Source organism: Balaenoptera musculus, chromosome 17 (assembly GCF_009873245.2).
Source record: "Balaenoptera musculus isolate JJ_BM4_2016_0621 chromosome 17, mBalMus1.pri.v3, whole genome shotgun sequence".
In the NCBI taxonomy this organism is placed as follows: domain Eukaryota; kingdom Metazoa; phylum Chordata; class Mammalia; order Artiodactyla; family Balaenopteridae; genus Balaenoptera; species Balaenoptera musculus.
This window is the reverse complement of record NC_045801.1, coordinates 26,039,995-26,058,549: the sequence shown is the minus strand read 5'-3', so window position 1 is coordinate 26,058,549 and position 18,555 is coordinate 26,039,995. Positions and strand designations below refer to the sequence as shown.

The 18,555-nt window shown below is 34.9% G+C and overlaps 1 protein-coding gene across 3 annotated transcripts in view; it reads right to left on the bottom strand.

Moving 5' to 3' along the window:
• CSMD3 (CUB and Sushi multiple domains 3) overlaps positions 1 to 18,555 on the bottom strand; it is a 1,196,954-nt gene that overhangs the window by 33,007 nt on the left and 1,145,392 nt on the right. For all 3 annotated transcript variants that reach the window (XM_036830958.1, XM_036830959.1, XM_036830960.1), the window contains 4 exons: positions 13,126 to 13,305; positions 11,367 to 11,540; positions 7,548 to 7,721; positions 5,773 to 5,846 (listed from right to left, as the gene is read on the bottom strand). In XM_036830958.1, the coding sequence (XP_036686853.1) occupies positions 5,773 to 5,846; positions 7,548 to 7,721; positions 11,367 to 11,540; positions 13,126 to 13,305 (602 nt within the window). The remainder of the gene's footprint in view (positions 1 to 5,772; positions 5,847 to 7,547; positions 7,722 to 11,366; positions 11,541 to 13,125; positions 13,306 to 18,555) is intronic.

Here is an 18,555-nt window from a genome sequence, read left to right as displayed (position 1 = left end):
AGTTTTGTGAATACCAGGGAAAAAGTTCTATTTTAGTCACAAATTACTTTTTAACTATGAAATTGGATTCTACACACCAGTCAATATTCAATACTGGACTGAAGTTTAAAAGTGCATGCTATATGGTTTTAAATAAAACATTAAAGTGCCATTTTAAGTACTTTATTGATATTATATCACACAGTACTTTACAGGTAGCCTAACTTAATTAAACATGTAAATATTTTCTTCTCCAAAATATGAATAAAATGTCTTTTAGAGTGCTTTTGAACACTCTAGCATTAGTCTTAGTCTAGTATTAGTATTATTAGTCTAGTATTAGCTAACCGTTTATGAGTTAGATTTTTTTTTAACATGAGTTTTAATAAGTTAATAAGTACTACAGCTGTAGATAGTAACCATTTGATAAATAGGAACAAAGTTTTAAAATGGTACTTAATTTATATCTTTGATCACTTCAATAGTCAATGAACAGCCTCTCTTATTTCTCTAATCCCCAACCTTCAAATTTTAAAAGCTGTAAAGGCTCAGCAACTGTCAGCTTATGTGGGTTTCTAGAAGAGAGTCTATGTCGTTACATATGTAAATGTGAGCTATACATACACATACACAAATTCTAATACATATGTAGTTAAGAGTCATCAGATGAACCTCTTTTCAGAGGTACAGGGTTGACCCTGGTATCTGGATACCCAAGGAAGCTGCTTGTAGGTGTCCGTTTAGATTATTTTGCAGAAATGGTCAATGTAGAATGCTGTTGAATATCTTGGGCTCTCCCAGACTGCTTCCAGCTAATCCTGACATTTTGATTACAATATCAATATTCTGGTTCTCACTGACTACACTAAAGATAACTTTGGCATAAGAGTAATTGCTGCTCTTACATGGGTCTAGGACTGTGCCAAGCCTTTGCTCTAAAGCATTCCACCTTGAAAGATGTTTTCATCTTGTAGTGTACTGTAAAATTTTTGTAAAAATATTAGCTGTAAACTTTTTCTGTGATAGATTTTTTTCCCCTATTAAGAACTATATTTACCCCTTTTAAAAATAACCCAAAGTTATTCAGTATGGTTTGCCTTTATCTTTTTAACTGCTTCTAGCATTACTTTATAACCAATCCTTTTTTCTTCTAAGAATAGAAGTGTTTCCATTATAAGACCACATTTCAGCCAGGGCTGACTCTGAATGATGTCTGGATTCTCTACATGGCGTCTCTCTCTGCTTTGGGAAGCTCTTTAGTTAGACAAGCACTGTCAGTGGTGAGAGGAAAAAAAGCTAATTATTACTTGTTGGAGTCTTGTTTCAGGCATGCTGTAGCTTTGTGCAAGGTCCATTACTCTGTTGCTGTTGCCACTTGGATGCTACATTTACAGAGAAGTGGTTCGGCACCCAGCACACTAGTGATTGCCAAACACATCTGAGCATGTCAAGATGAATTTTTTAAACATTAGCAGAAGGTGTGTGACATAACACCGAGTTGACTTAAAAGAGATGCGGGGCACGGTTGTCTAGGTAACTGATTACTGTCAAGTTTGCCAGATACAATAGATAACTCCCTAGATAGAATACCTAGGACATTCCTTTTAAAGTCAGGTAGCTAAGAAGCTGTTTGGTTTCTTCAGTGTTCTCCACCTACTCAGGTAATATGGTTGTTCATGAAACATTAAATAGTAGGGTGAACTGTGGTTGCCAAGATGGCTACTGTTGTACCCAGGGTCCTGTATCTATAAAACTGGGTGGTCCAGACTTGCTATTGGAAACAGAAGCCAGAGAATGAAAGATGTCAACAGTCACAAATAGTTGATCATGTTGTCTTTAGTTATTTCTGTCTCCCTACCCCTCAATCAAGGATGCTTTTGTTGTCTCTGTAGTCAAGACAGAGCTTTTTCATAATGGTTATTTTGGTAGGGTTAAATATCTTATGTTTAATACCTTGGAATTAAATATCTAAAACCAGATTAAAAATATTTTATATTTATAATAATTTTATGTAACAAGTCCTAAATCAGTGTAATGTGTCTTCCAAACTCCAGAGCTCAATTTAGAGTAATACAGCAGTTAGTGAAATATTTGTGTTTGGCATTTCCTCCATAATTAATCTGGATGTTGCATCAATCATTTTGATACTTACTCTCCTTACTACTAATATATTTTTAGCTAAAATTGTTCCAGTTTATAATATTTTAGATAAAAAGAGAAATTACTTTGAGTACTTTTTTCAAACACTAGAGTTTTTGTCATCTCTAGCAACAGGTGATATACTCTTATATTTTAGTAATTATATCAATGTCCAAAAATCTACTATATAAATCTTTATAGAAAAGGAGAGTGAACAAAATAAACACATTAAAGAGAAAATTAAGAAATGCAGAGTGCCTCTGCAATTTATAACTTTCTCCTTTCTCTTGTCCCTCCCAGAAGTGGGCTAACTATAGCTATGATTTTATTTAACTCACTACTGGTCACTAGATCAAACCAGAGGTAGATACAAAAGTTGGAACATTTTGATTCTCTCTCTGGATATTTGAAACTGAGATTGCGACAATTAATCACTTGCCGTATGTGGCTGAGATGTAAATAGAAATGATGCACCCTTTGCCATATGGCCAATCTACAGACAAAGAAAACGAAGTAGATAAATACAGAGTAGTGTAAGAGACTAAGTACTGTTGTCCAGTTCCTAGATTCTAGGCTTGATGAGTCTCACCTAGATCCTTCCTCTTGTGGCCTGGGACACACCTACACATGGCTTTTAATGCCTTTAGGTTTAAGCTAGCTCAAAATAATTTTTCTTACTTGTAAGCAAGAGTTTTTGGTCAACCAGTAGAGAAGTCTTTTCTAGTTATATAAGGCCATATTTATTTGGAATCCATCTATAAATTGATATTAGTTAGAATTACATAACTTCTTAAATTCTGTTGACTCTATACAGGTTTAGCAAACATAATTTATATATAAATATATAAAATAAGTATATATACAGACATATGCACATATCTGCCATAACCATGTATGAAAGTTGACACCCCTAATTTAACATACTCAGTATATCATTTGTAGTTTTAATAGAGATTAATAGAGATAATACAATTTTATTAGATTTTACTACATCTGAAATCTAGTCTATTCATATTTATCTAGATAGACTATAATGATCTAATGTATGTTTATTAGCTGAATAGTATGAATTCAGGGTTAGTTTAACTTTGTGATAACATTTTTCAATGATTATAATAGAATTCTTAAAATTCAGAGTGAATGACTCTATTCATTTCATTGGATGACTATTCTAAACTCAATCTTATTTATTTCAATTTCCATTATCTCAAAGGGTATTTCCTAAAAAGGACTCAGATTCTTCAGAAAATCATCTGATTTAGTGTACAGACACTGACATCAAAATTCTGTATTCTGTAAAAATACTGCCATTGACTTGCTCTGTGATCAAAGCCAAGTCATGTACTGTTTCAGTTTCTTGGTCTATATGATGAGGTCTAATACTGTTTAGCTAGTTCATTTTTCAAGATCTCGATCAACTGATAAAACATTTTATGGAGATATGAATCTAAAGTTTTCTGAAAACACCAACATAATAGAGACCGAGATGCTTTTTCACACTTTTGTATTGCCTAGACAGGCCTGAGGCAAACAGGAAGAATTGGAAAAGCTATCAAATCAATGTTCATACTGTGCCTGAACTGTAGATAAATGGAAACTATTTTTAGCAACAAATATATGGCACCTGTTATGAGTACTTCCTTTAGAAATGAATGTTCTTTGGGTTCACACTGAATTCCACACAAAACAGCACAATTTAGAAAACCCTGCAACACAAGGCAATTGGGTAGTGTGTAAACTGGCTATTTCTTTTTGGAATTGGTATGCACTTTGGCTCCCCTTAGGCCCCTGTAATGAAAATCTTGCTGAATCTCTACATAAAATCTAAACTGGAATAAGAGAGAAAAGAAAGTCAGCCACACATGACTGGGCATGTTAAAGAATTCTAATATTACAATCCAACTATGTGTTGTATAATAATAGGTTACAGTTAAATTATTTTTTCAGAAATTTCCCACATCAATGAAAATGTTTAAAAATTATTTTAGTATTATATACATATTATAAGAAAAAAGTCTTTTAGTCTTATTGCCTTCTTGAATAACCACATTTTTATATATTTGGTAACTCTTTGTCTCAGAAGTTTCTCTTTAAACCTCTTTTGAGGCAGGAGATAGATGGGCCTCAGGCTGAACAGGTTCTCTCCTATGGACAGAAACTCCATAATAGCAGAAACTCCATAAAAGCAGGATGATGGAGGGGGTGGGCCCTTCCCAGATAGAAGATAAGAGACCACATATTCCTCATTCTCGAAGTCAAGGAGACCTCCCCAACTACACATGCGCAGAAAGGCTCCTTGGAGGTCAAAAAAGGGAGGGGGCGCCACCCCATAGTAAGTGATGCCAACTACCCATAGCCCTCTTCACTAGAATCCACCTTGGCTAAGAGATGCACACGCACACAGGGGAGGACCCTGAGATAAACCAAATACGGACTCAGAACCAGGCAAAGCAAGATGACTGGTCAAAGGAAACCCGGAAGAAATGCCCCATAAAACTGATTCAAACTGCCATGAGGATGCGGATCTCTCTCTCTGAGCCCGCCCGTGTGTCTATCCACACATACTGTACTCATTTTCCTCCTAATAAACACTTCAGTTGCTTCACTACTTTCTGTCTCTATGTGGAAATTCATTTCTTCATAGCTGACAGGCCAGGGCCTTGTCACTGGCCACTGGTCCCTGGTGGCCTGGTGGCTAGGATTCCGCGCTCTCACTGCCGCTGCCTGACCTCCATCTCTGGTGGGGAGCCGAAATCCTGCTTCAAGCCACTGCAGGCCGAGGTCACCCGGATCACTTTCATCTACACTTTTCCTCATTGTCCCCATATCTTCCTGTAGAGGTTACCCATTTACTCCCTCACTTAATATTTCTCTTACATACTAGCTACTGCTTACAGATTTTCCTATGCTCACAGTTCTCTCCAATTTTTATTTTATCCTCATGGTCAGGCTATATCTTGAAGCATATATTCCTTCTAATTTCTTTTTATTTCCACTCTTTCGTTTCCTGTTACCTTTTTTAAAAGGGGTTTTTGAATGCAGATATAAGCATGACTTTTTTTTCTGTTTGCATTCACAGGATCTGTGCACATGAACCAAAGCCTTTTGATCTAGCTTATATTAAATGGAAATATTTAAAGTATCCATTTGATGAAATAACTCAGACAACAGAAAGACAAATACAATATGATCTCACTTCTATGTGGAATCTAAAACAACAGCAAAAACCCGAACTCACATAAAAAGAGATCAGATCTGTGGTTACCAGAGCAGTGGTGGGGGGAGGGGGCAGGATTGAAGGAAGGTAGTGAAAAGGTGTAAACTTCTAGTTATAAGATATGTAAGTACTAGATATGTAATATACAACAGTGATGAGTATAGTTAACACTGCTGTATTGTATATAGGAGTATATAAGAGAGTAGGTCCTAATAATTCTTATCACAAGGAATTTTTTTTCTTTTTTGCTTTTTTTTATTGTATGTATATGAGATAATGGAGGACATACTCTCTGGATTGCTAACTAAAATTACTGCAGTAATCATTCACAATATATATGTCAAACCATTGTGCTGTACACTTTAAACTTATACAGTGATGTATGTCAATTATATCTCAATAAAACTGGAAAAAAATAATGATAAAAAAGTACCCACTTGAAATCCAAATGTACTGTTTTGAGATCCATGACGTGGCACTCCTGGGTTTTCACATGAGGTACGGGTGGGTTCTAAAATAAAGATTAAAAACGTGATATTCCTTTAAAATTTACAGTTTTATTTAAATGTATATTTCTCCCACATAAAATAATTTTAAGACATCTAGGGTTTAATGAAAGGGCCCTGGGTAATAATAAAGAGTAAAATCTAATAACGTATCTCCATGAACAGAAGCCTGCTAATCTTAAAGCAGGAAATTCAGGTAGACTGCAGTTTATATGAATTATGCAATTCTTGAACTTTGAACCTTTCTAATATAAAAGCACTTGACATCCAACTAACTCTGTGAATAAAAAGTTAAGGGCAAATGAAGGATATGAAAGAGGAACACATACATAAAACATTTGCTCAACGGCTTTACTAAGTTATAATATCAAGTAGGGTAATATTCCCTTCAAGAAATAATTATTTTTCCAGAAACAGGACTTAGTTATTTGCATTTTTCACTGACACCTGTAGGAGATTCAGGCATAAAAATGATAGGGCTGGTAGTCTCTGATTTGGCTAGCTTGTATGACAGGTTATTTGGTTAGTTTATTCAATGTGGAATTTAATTTTAGGAGAAAAGGGAACACTCATACACTGTTGGTGGGAATGTAAATTGGTGCAGCTGCTGTGAAAAACAGTATGAAGGTTTCTCAAAAGCTAAAAACAGAACTGCCCTATGACCCAGTAATTCCACTCCTGGGTATATACCCCCCCCCCCAAAAACTAAAACACTAAATCAAAAAGATACATATACCCCAATGTTCATAGCAGTGTTATTTACAATTTCCAAGATATGGAAGCAACCTAAATGTCCATTAACAGATAAATGGATAAAGAAGATATGGTATATATAGAGAGAGAGAATAGAATACTACTCAGCTATAGCAAGGAATGAAATTTTGCCATTTGCAGCAACATGGATGGACCTGGAGGGTATTATGCTAAGCAAAATAAGTCAGAGAAAGACAAATACTGTATGATATCACTTATATGTGAAATCTAAAAAATACAACAACTAGTGAATATAACAAAAAATAAGCAGACTCACAGATATAGAGAACAATCTAGTGGTTACCAATGGAGAGAGGGAAGGAAGGAGGGGCAAAATAGGGGTAGGGGATTAAGAAATCCAAACTACTATATATACAATAAGCTATAAGGATATACTGTACAACACAGGACACATAGCCAATATTTTATAATAACTATAAATGGAGTATAACCTTTAAAAATTATGAATCACTATACTGAACACCTGTAACTTACACAATTTTGTACATCAACTATACTTCAATAAAAACATGACAACAAAACACAAAATTTAGGATTACAGAAATGTACTTAGAGCCATTTTGAAATCAAAGTACCTTTTTAATATTTTTGAAGCAAGTCTAATTTCACTTAAATATGCTTTATTAACTATAAAGCTCTATACAAATGTTAGTACTGATATTTCATGATATTAATCTGGAAGCTTTTTTCTTTTTCATTTTACTGATAAACAGGGAAACTATTTTAAGCATTTATTCTAGAAGTTTTATGCGCTAAAAATAATATATGTTTAACAACATTAATTTTCAGTGCCTTCCAATGGCTTCTATATTTTACATTTGTTTTTCACATTTAGCCAACTATAGTTTATAGGATAAAGAAAACCATTAAACCTTCCTACTATCTATTAATTCCCAAATTACTGAGCATTATCAATCTTTAATTAATATTACCTATGCAGTGAGGTGATGAACCACTCCAAGTGCCATCTGCTTGACATATTCTGGTGCTAGATCCCACTAATATGAAAGGAGAATTGCAGCTGAATGAAACCTCTGACTGGTATATAAAGCTTTTGCCTTCTCTTTTCCCTTGGGCAGGTATACCAGGGTCACCACAAAACTTCGCTGGAAGTGAAAAGAAAGACAATTATACAGTGATTTAGATTCATCAGAGTAAACAGTTCAGAAAAATGATGAAAATAACTGAAATACTGCACTAAAGTGACATGTTATCCATGTTAATCTATCCCAATGAAAATTTGTTTAGCTTTTGTCTACATGAATAAATGCTGAATATTCAACTCAGCACAATATTTTTTAAAAATTAGTCTGATCCAAATATTTTTCCACCTAGTAGACCACCTTAACAATTGTAGACTTTTTGGTATTTTTTTGTTCTATATTGACCAGAATCAAACCACATATTTGTACATATAGGCTACAAAGTTGGAGTGTATTCTTGAAAAGGCATGTGATTCACAGATAGCTCTATCAGAAACAAACAACCATAATGGTCTAGGATATACTCTCCAGATTGCTATGTATTTTTTTAATGTATATAAAAGATATAGTTATTTGTTTCAATGATACGTGCTCTGTTGAACACTCGGATCACGTATCCTAGTATCCAAGTATTCAGTTGTCTTCCTCTTCAAAATATTGGCGGGGAGGGGGGAGGGGGTTAGTTTTTTAAAGAGAAAAGAAGGCCATCAGAATCCAGATCCATACAAAACCAAGGAATCTCAATGTTCTACAATCACTGAAGAAATCAACTTGACAATAGTTCTAAACAAATTGATTAGATGATTCCATTCAACATATATTTTTAAAGTACTAAAAAACAGACACTATTCTAGGTAATATTAGGTGCTTGCACTTATTAGTAAACAAACTAAGGTTCCTGCACTTGTGGAGTTTATGCTTTTGTGAGGAAAGCAAACAAACAATAAACATAATTAATAAGTAAAAATGGTAGTAATATGGGAAGATAATAAGTCCCATGGGGAAAAATAGTGTGGGCGAAGGAGATCAGGACTGTACGTGTGGATGTGCTAGATGGTGTAGTGGTAGCGGATTTTAATAAGGTAGCATGGGTGTCTCTCACTGAGAAAAGATTTGGAGGAAAAAAAACATTTAGCCTTGTTGATATCGCAAGGGAGAACATTGCAGATAGAGGAAACAGCATTGCCAAAGCCCTGTGCTAGGTCAAATCTAGCATGCTGGAGGAAGAGTAAGGCCGGTGAGACTGGAGCAGAGTAAGCACGCAGAAGTGTAGGAGAGGATGAGATCAGATGGCTTCAAATCGGACACCTACCAGGATAACAGAATAAACAAGAATTGCTCCAGGAAACTTGGAATAAATGAATACCTTATTTATAGAATACCTTAGTCTCAAACTCAGTGTTCAAAGACCTTCCCTGAAATTCAAAACTCTAAGAGAAACTTGGACTTTTAAGCCTCTTTTTAGAAATATTTTTTTCTTTTAAAACAGTTAAGATGAAAAGTAATCATAAAGTAAATATTAAAATAAAATAAACTGGGGAAATGTACAAAGTATAGTAACACATGTAAAATAAGTATTTATTTATTGTGTTTTGTTTTAATTTTCACCATTTCTTAGGTATTGTAAGCCTTAGTGGTACTTGGCATCCAAGCACTTCTAGCAACATAATATCAAACCCCAAAGGCCAGGCTCCTTGTGTTATTAGTCTTCGTATCTCTAGCAGATTTTAAATTCAATGGATATTTCCTCAGTGAACATTATCAATGGGTATTTCGGCTTTAGCAATCATTTCTCTTACTAAGTTATCTCATAGTTATTTTATAATTTACTTCTGAAATGTTTCTCTAGCATATTTCTGCTGAGTCATTCAACTCAGAATCTTATCTTTATTCAATGAAAAAAAGAAAGGAGGAGAGATGCAACCACATAAACTCTTCAATCCCCCCTCCCAGTCCCCCCATCATTCAATCTGTTTCTATCTCTAGATTTTCATGTACTAAACCAAACAACCTACTGGTGTCAGGTTTAGAGGCTTAAGACACAGTGTTTATTTTCAAAAGGCTTCAGTTCACAGTGATATAAACTTTAAGATAAAAAGGCATAGTTTGAACAGATTTAACGAGAAAAGATTTTCTTCTTTGTTAAATACCTAAAATTATTGAATTTGGCTATTCAGTGGATAAGAGAATTGTCTCTTAGGTCTACCTTCTCTGAACTGGAATTCATACTCTGCCATTTACTAGTAATATGACTCTAGGCCACACAATAATGTAGCTGGTCCCCTAAATGATGGTAGAGTTACCCAGTGTCCTTACAATTTGACCTCTCTGAGCCTGTGTCATTATCTATTAAAATGTCATGACTAAACATACTTAGCCAGGAGTTCTATGTACTAAAAATAATATATGTAAAGCAACTGGGACAAAGTGAGCCTTATTATATTTGGATATTTATTACAATTTAAATGTCTATAGTAAGTATTTTATTATTATTTGCATTTTAATAGATCAAAAAATAAAACATTATATCAAGAAACTTCTTGATTGAGATTTTTTCATTCATATCAAACAAACTTTACCATAAACTCATCTCTGTAAAATCCCCTTGTCGCTATTTATTCTGAAGTAGCTATAGAATATCTAGTCTCATTCAGAACACATTGGTCTGTTTTAAGATGATCCTTAGCATCAGAATTTTAAGGGTTAATTTGTGTGACATCAGCCTTGAGGCTTAGAACACACTCTAATAAATCATATTACCTAGAAGGAGCTTCTTTAGATGCTGCATAAATTGAAGTCTAACAGACTACAACTGCAGAAGTAAATTAGTTTTATCTCTCATGCTCAATAAAACTGGTTAGTAATACTCTCTGTAGCAAATGTGATAATGAATGACCTGATGGGCCAGCAAAATGGTGGTATGCATGCCTAGTATTTGCAATCACTTAATAGGAAGCTCTTCAAATAAACTATCAGGTTTATGATTGGCCTTTTGAAATGAGAAATTTAAAATTAATAATGTAGCTTATTTTTTCCACTTTTTCAGTGATGGTGGAGCTTTTGCATCACATTTTAAGAGATCCTTTATTACTTCAAGGTCATTTAGGTAGTGTTGTAATATTTAAAACTTTTATATTTAATTCCCTAATGATTTGACATTGATTTGTTATTTGGTGTGAGACAAAGATTGTGTGTGTGTGTGTGTGTGTGTGTGTAAACGAATTGCATTATTGCATTAATTGAAATGTCCATTCTTTCCCCACTGATTTGTTCTATAATACATCAAGTGTCAATAAATGGTTCTGTGCTCTCTATTCTCTAACACTGGTTTACTTTCTATCCCTGCACCAATGCTGTAATGTCTTAATTACTATAGCATTCTAAGTTTGATACCTGCCAAGGATTGCACTACATACCAGAGGTACAACAGTGAACAAAAACAAAAATCTCTGTCTTTAAGGAACATAAACCTGAGTAGAGGACATCACCCCAAAAAATAAGATGTGTAAAATGTATAGTGTGTTTTGCAAACAAAGCAGTTTAGCCTAAAAGTTAGAGCAGAAGAAACATAATGGTTGGATTGCATAAAAAATAGCTACACTGGTAAATGCTGATTTTAATTGAATTTTAATTATGCATGGGAAAGACTTAACAATCTCATATTTGTCCTAGCAAAATCTGAAAAAAATTATGTAACAGCTGTAATCACAGTAAAGTAGCTCTAAGAGAGTGAAAACATGTAATTTTAAGTATGGAAAGTATACTTACGTAAGCACTGTGGTACTTCCCCACTCCAGGTACCATTCCCTACACAGGTCAAAACAGCAGGAAAGGATAGTTCATAGCCTGGAGAACAGATGTAGCTAATACTAAAGCCCCAGTCGAAATTTGTTCCTTCCAACCTTCCATTAGAAATCTGGGGAGGAGTTGGGCAGGTAACAGCTGTAATTACATTAAAAATGATTAGACACAGCTGTTGAAATATCCTGGTGTTAAAAACATAAATATCATTAGAAGAGGCATATGTGCTAATTTAACCTTTTGGAGGACAATATGGTGTGGCATGTTTTATTCTCCTGGTAGTATTCCTGAAACATCCCTGGAATTAGTCCTTCCAGGATGTGACTACTTCTTGGCAACATAATGGCTACTGGTTGTCAGATATTCTCTTACAAAAATAACAAGCTTTCTGACATTGAAGGGAAGGCAAAGAGAGGGTGACCTTCTATCCAGTATACTGCAAATGATAAATTACTAGTTTTATATAAAACTATTTTCCAGTGACATTTAGAAAGACTGAAGAGCTGGGTTGTTTGGCTATATAAAGTGTCAGCATTGTAGCAAGGAATTTGGGAGTAATTCTGTGACATTTTTGAAAACACAGATCATGTATCTCATTAAAATATTCAAATTGGTTCTATCAACCACTTAGAGTCATATACTAAAACTTATTATATAGTTTCTAAATGCATTATAAAATTTTTAAACATTCATTTTAAAAATTAAGTTGTCCTTGAGCAAAGATGGGTTAGATAAGGTGACAGAGGTGAAGGGAAAAATAGGGGTACCAATTACAAAATCTAAAAATGAGGAATGATTTTATTTTGATGACTAGCAACATATATAAATAAATTTTGGGAGTTGTATAACATTGTCATTATCAGAATCAATTAATAATATATGAAATAATTTCTAAAATATAAAATGTCCGTTCATATATTTTCACAGACTAACTGTATATTTATAGTGATCTGATTAAGAAACTGTACAATCAAGAAGAAAAGACACATATTGGTATTATTCTTTTGTGTTAGATTACGTCAGGGAGATAGTAAACTGGCAATTCATAGGCATTTAGAGATGCACCCTAATGAGAAATCTCGATGATTAACAATCAGTATTACTATAAAACAGTATAAATTATCTGACATTGTATCTACAGTATTTCACAAATAATAAAAAAATTGGCAAAAATTATGAAAATATTTTCAATGGAAAAACAAATAGCATAAAGTAGTAAACTTACGCCTATATTGACTAAAATATTACTTCTAGATTGCATTCTTTAAAGAAACAGGTTTACCTTTTAAGAAAAAGTACAGTTCTACAGTTCAGGCTGATTGTTTTCAAATTATAGAAAGTTTTTCTTCCCATCCATGAATAACTTGACCCAGGTGGATAATCAAGTTAAAGTTCTAGTTCATTATGGTTATATTCTCTTTTAAGTATTCATCAGTCAATATGAATGATGATAGTGATTACACATCACAGAACATGATATTTTTGTTATTTTGGTTGTATGACAGTTCATTATCATTACTTACAATGAGATAATGTTTTTGTTAAAATGTCTTAAAATCTTATATGTTATTATCTATATGGTTTAAAGCACTCAATTTTGGTACCAGAAAAAAAAAGTGAAACAATACAAAAAAAACACTATTTAAATTTACTTTAAATTTGCATATTAATGCAGAAAATATGTGGTGGTTATCACTTATAAATATTGAAGAAATCATTATCATACCTCTACAAGCTGGCATTACTCCACTCCAAGTGCCATTAGTTGTACAAGTCCTGATACTGGAACCATTCAATTCCATTGTATAGCCTGGCTGGCACATGTAGGAAACATTTTGTCCAACCACATAATCATCTCCGTATCTCAGTCCACTGGCTGGTATACCTGGGTCTCCACAACTGATTACTATCAATATTGGATTGGAAGAGCAGATAGTTAATGTGGCATGTATTTAATGGAAAGAAATAGTAAGCATATGGCATACTTAATATAAAAGTAGGGAAAATTAGTTATCATGCTCATTTTTAATGATAAAACATAAGCATATTTAAACCACATACTGGCAGTTCCTGATTATGATCAGTTACTTATTACACATTCTATACATATGGCTCAGAAACTGCCATTTAGACTCGAAAAGGCCAGGTTAATATGCTATTATGTTGTAAAAAACTCTGATATGGTAACCTCTTTTAACCTGAATTAAATAATCATGGAGAAGCCATCCTATAGGATCGAGATTTTCAACATAATATTTGAAATTTATACTCCTATATATGGTTACTGAAATCTCTAATTTATCAGGCTTGCTGGACTGAGAGTATATTTTCTGCACAGTGCCACTCAACTGGATATTATCATAGTTTTTAACTAACATAAGGCTAGGTGCAAAAATAATAATTTTATTGAATAAATGAAAGAATGAATAAACTATAAAATGTGAATTTATCACATACTGGGCAAGATACATAATTTGTGGGCCTAGTGAAAAATGAAAATGCCAGAGCTAGGGATAGAGAAATCAATTTCCCATTTCCATCATCTCATTGCCATCCCAAGTGACAGAACAACCCTCAAGAAATTGCGACCTCCACTCTGGAATGTGTTTGCTTCCTGGATTAGGGGTGAGTAAGAGGCCTCTGTCAAGTGCTTGCCAAATCTGCCTCGTATCGCCAGTCTAGGAAACGGTTAGCTGCTGCCCTGCTCTGCCCCAAGACTCCATGAGTACAGCCAACTCCAAGCAGCCCCACCCACGCTTGCACCCAGACCCCACAAAGGGGTGGAGAACAAAGGTGCAATGTGAGCCTCCTTCTGCTAATGACATGATGGACCGGCTGTGCAGAAGGCATCAGTGGCCCAGAGCAGGGGTGGGAGTGGGAAGGCCAGGCAGGGCCAGGGGCACCAGGTGGTAGGGAGCTAAAGGCCTATAACCCATCCTAGAAAGACAGGGAGGCAGGGAGGCAAATTGTACAAGAGCAGACTCTCCAAACCTTCAGCACATGCTCCATTGTCCCAGTGGGCTTTAATTATAAAACACAAATTCAAAGATAAAATCATTAAGAATTTTGAGACGGTGATCACAGAGCATTAAACACCAATCACAGGAGCCTTTTGAGCACGAGATTCTAACAATCATGCTGGTCCATAAAGCTGTCTCAAATTACATATATAATATTTTCATTTATAAAATGACGCCACACAAAAACTTTCAAAAAGACTGGTGACAGCATAGGAAACAGAATTAAGTCTAAATATGGCATTTAAGAACAAGGCATAACAGAGATCATATATAAGCCACAAAAGCACTTGCTGTTTTGAGAAACATGATTTAAGCATGCTTGGCTAAACACTTTCTGGTAGCTAAGAGAAAAAGGAAAACACAAAAGGTCACATCACTTTTCCTTTTCTGGAGACAAAAAACATGTGGCATACCTGCCTTTTAGTATTTTTTTTGCCTTTTGAATTTTTTTTTTTCATAAAAGAACAAATAATATTACCAGATAAATCTAAGTTATACTGTCCCATTTTTATTTTGAATTAATAGTAATTAATTAATAGTTCCCATTTTGGAAGTCTAGGGTTAAAGACTAAAAATAGATTAAGACATAGAAGACCTTAATGACAATTAAATTATATTGTATTTATTAATTTACCATTAAAATTATGAATGTCAACGTTTTTTTCATATTATTCTAATCTGTTGAGCCTAAGAAATTTAGGACCATGAATGATGACATTTAAATTAAAGAATAATATTCACGACACTCCGCCTGCTAATCCTCAGAGCCCTGAAGAGTTTGCTGAAATCACACTCATTGAGTGTTTCTATCTGACTCCTAATAAGAGTTTTGTATATAGGATGATTTTAATTCTTTTAGTTACTGACGAGGAAAATATTTTTTAAATCGTACAACCGAGTTGGATAGGAAATCAAATCCTGCTTGTTTACCATAAAATGTCAATCCGTTTTGCAGTTTTAAAACGTGTAATCATATAAAAATGAGTTTAAGACTTCAATTTATTTTATTTTACTTGTTATTTTATATTTTTAATCTAGATTCAAAGCTAAGAAGAAGGAAAATTAAAGAGAACACCAACAGATAGCTATTGTTTTCTGGGCAGCGCTTTACAGACTGAATTAGAATTCTGGCAAGAAAGAACAGCTAACCCAGTCGTAAGGCACATGAGCTGAGTGAGATGTAGCCACTGAAAGAGAGGACAGAGGGTTTATTTTAGAGAAGCACTGAGGAAGAGTTCTGCATATCTTGGCAGCATCATGAATGTAATGCCTGATAACAACAGCTTCAGAAGGATTTGTTCTGGTGGTTTCATAATGAAGCAAAGGCCAAAGAGGAAGTTTCCAATAGCAACAATCTTTGCAAACAGCACCTGCTCCCCAAGTCAATTCAGTCACCACCAGCTTGTTTTCAGCAACAAAAAGAGGCTTTCGGGTTTTTTTAGGCAAAACCTTAGAATCGTAGCTCTTTAGGGCTTTCCCCTAAAATTCAGAGACATTAGTGCCTAACAACAGGGTGCTGTGGTTTAATGCAAGAGAATCTTTTCTAAGGTCACCAAATCCCTTATGCACACAGCAAGAGTGCACGCACACAGCAAGAGTGCACGCACACAGCAAAAGTGCACACACACGCACACATCCACACACCCACAACCCAATAAACTCCATGAAGACAGTTATTTTGTCTCTTTCCTACACCACTGTATTCTCTGAGCCTAGTCTTGGGCATGACTCATCATAAGAGATTAAGTAAAATATTTGTTTAAAGAATAAATGAGTGAATGAGTATGTAAGGAATGATTAAACAACTCAAATTCTCAAAAACACATAAATTGAAAGGTTTGAGTTTGGTTTTGTGGGAGCTTTTCTCATTAGCTTCTATCATGTAATTGATGCTTATTTGGCATCATTTATGATAAATCTAAGTATATAACCTCTATGCTAAATATAAAGCATAATTGTGGTAATTCTAGTCAATCTATGCCACCTCAAAACTACTTTCTCTTTTAACTTCTTAAATGAGCATTATAAATATGCATTTTTATTTATTATTTGTTTATTATTTATTTTTGGCTGTGTTGGGTCTTCGTTTCTGTGCGAGGGCTTTCTCTAGTTGCGGCAAGCGGGGGCCACTCTTCATCGCGATGCGCGGGCCTGTCACTATCACGGCCTCTCTTGTTGCGGAGCACAGGCTCCAGACGTGCAGGCTCAGTAGTTGTGGCTCACGGGCCTAGATGCTCCGCGGCATGTGGGATCTTCCCAGACCAGGGCTCGAACCTGTGTCCCCTGCATTGGCAGGCAGATTCTCAACCACTGCGCCACCAGGGAAGCCCATAAATATGCATTTTTAAATAAAATATGATCACATTACCCACACTTTTATAACAGAATTCATTTTTTACTCAATATCTAATGAACATTTTTGCATGTTAATACATATAGATCCATTTAACTTGTTTTTAACGACATGATATTCCCTTGCATGGATACACATGCAATATGATTCATGTAACCAAACCCCTGTGACTGATATTTGAGTTATCCCATCATTTTCCCACTGTACACAGTGCAGCAATGGACATGATTGCTTGGACATTATTACACATGTGCTTTGCTGGGTTTCAAGTCCAGAACAGAGTCCTGTAGCACAATGAAGTTCCAGAAAGGTGCTCAAGCCACTTCCCTGGTAACACTTCTGATTCTACACAATCTCCCAATGCAAAAGTTAGTTTCCTTTTTATATCTCAGTAAGGTAAGTTTTCTCAACTTTAACCTTGGCACTATGACATTTGGGACCAATAATTCTTGGCTGCTTTATGCATGGGGGGTGTTTAACATTGATCTCTACCTGCTAGATACCAATAGCACATCCCACTCACCTGCAATGTGACAGCCAAATATATGTCCAGACATTGCCCCTGGGAAGCAAAATCACCCCTGTTTGAGAACCGCTGCACTGAAGGATAATTCTCTCTTCTTGAGAAGATTTAGATGACTTTTTAGCTTCATCTCCCCCAGTTTCATGGTGGGATAGCCCCCAGCCTTCTCTTGTGTAAGACTAGCCCAGCTCCCTGACCTATCCTCTACAAAAAAAATCCATGAGAATTCTCAGGTTGGTAAAAAAAGATTGGGTAAGGGCCATTTCTGTGCTGGTTATTTGGAACAAAAAGCCATAGTTTCATTCATCACTGGATATGATTAAGTATGCTGTCCCTGGCCCAAATGACTTGTAGGATGCAGGGCATTGATCAGTTTGGAAGCAGAAGTCCTGGTAGGTTAAAAAAAAAATCCAAGAAACAAATCATATACTTATATATATATTTTTTTTTTTTTTTCTTTAGACCTGTCAGCCAATCCTTACTTGACAAGCCCTGTCCTGGCACAGATTGTATCTTTTTCCCAAACACTATGTGCCCTAGGTACCAGAGGTGGCTCTGCCTGTTAGATTTTGTGAAAGATAATGTTTCCATACTATTAGTATCTTGAAGGGTTTCTGTGTTAACAAAAATGTATATATGTTTTTAATGAGTATTTACTTGTGCTTAGTTTTTAGTTCTTCTCTCTCAGTCTGAACATTACAGAAGAGGACTTCACCAAATCTCAAAATCAGGACACTGTTACGAGCTTCTTGGTATTGTAGCAAATATCTTTTCCTTCCAGCTTGGTTTAAGTTCTGTGGATGTTTCTTAACATTTATAATTTCTCTGCCAAAGTGTTCATGATATTTGAATGCATGGTTTTGATCTCATGATATATTCTTTTACTCACCCATGAGAAAATTAGTTATTTGGGGGAAACTTCATACTCCAGCACTGGCGGTGGGTTTAATAAGGACCTGTCTGGAGATGCAGAAGGATAGGCATAGAGAAGAGGGAAGAGTTCTTGGTTTCGAGGCATATTTTTAGAGAAAGATTAATTAAGAGTACAATTTCTCAATTACTCTATAATCTGAAGCTGGAGAATATTAGCAGTTAGAATTTATGTGAGGAACATTTTATCCTTTTACCAATATCTGTAATAAGGCTAGATATGAGGAAGAAAAGTAGGGGCATTACCATTATTATTAAATTATGTTTATTCCAAAAATGTTTTCTAAAATCATGAAAATGGATAAGGAAAATCACAGGTGACACATCTAC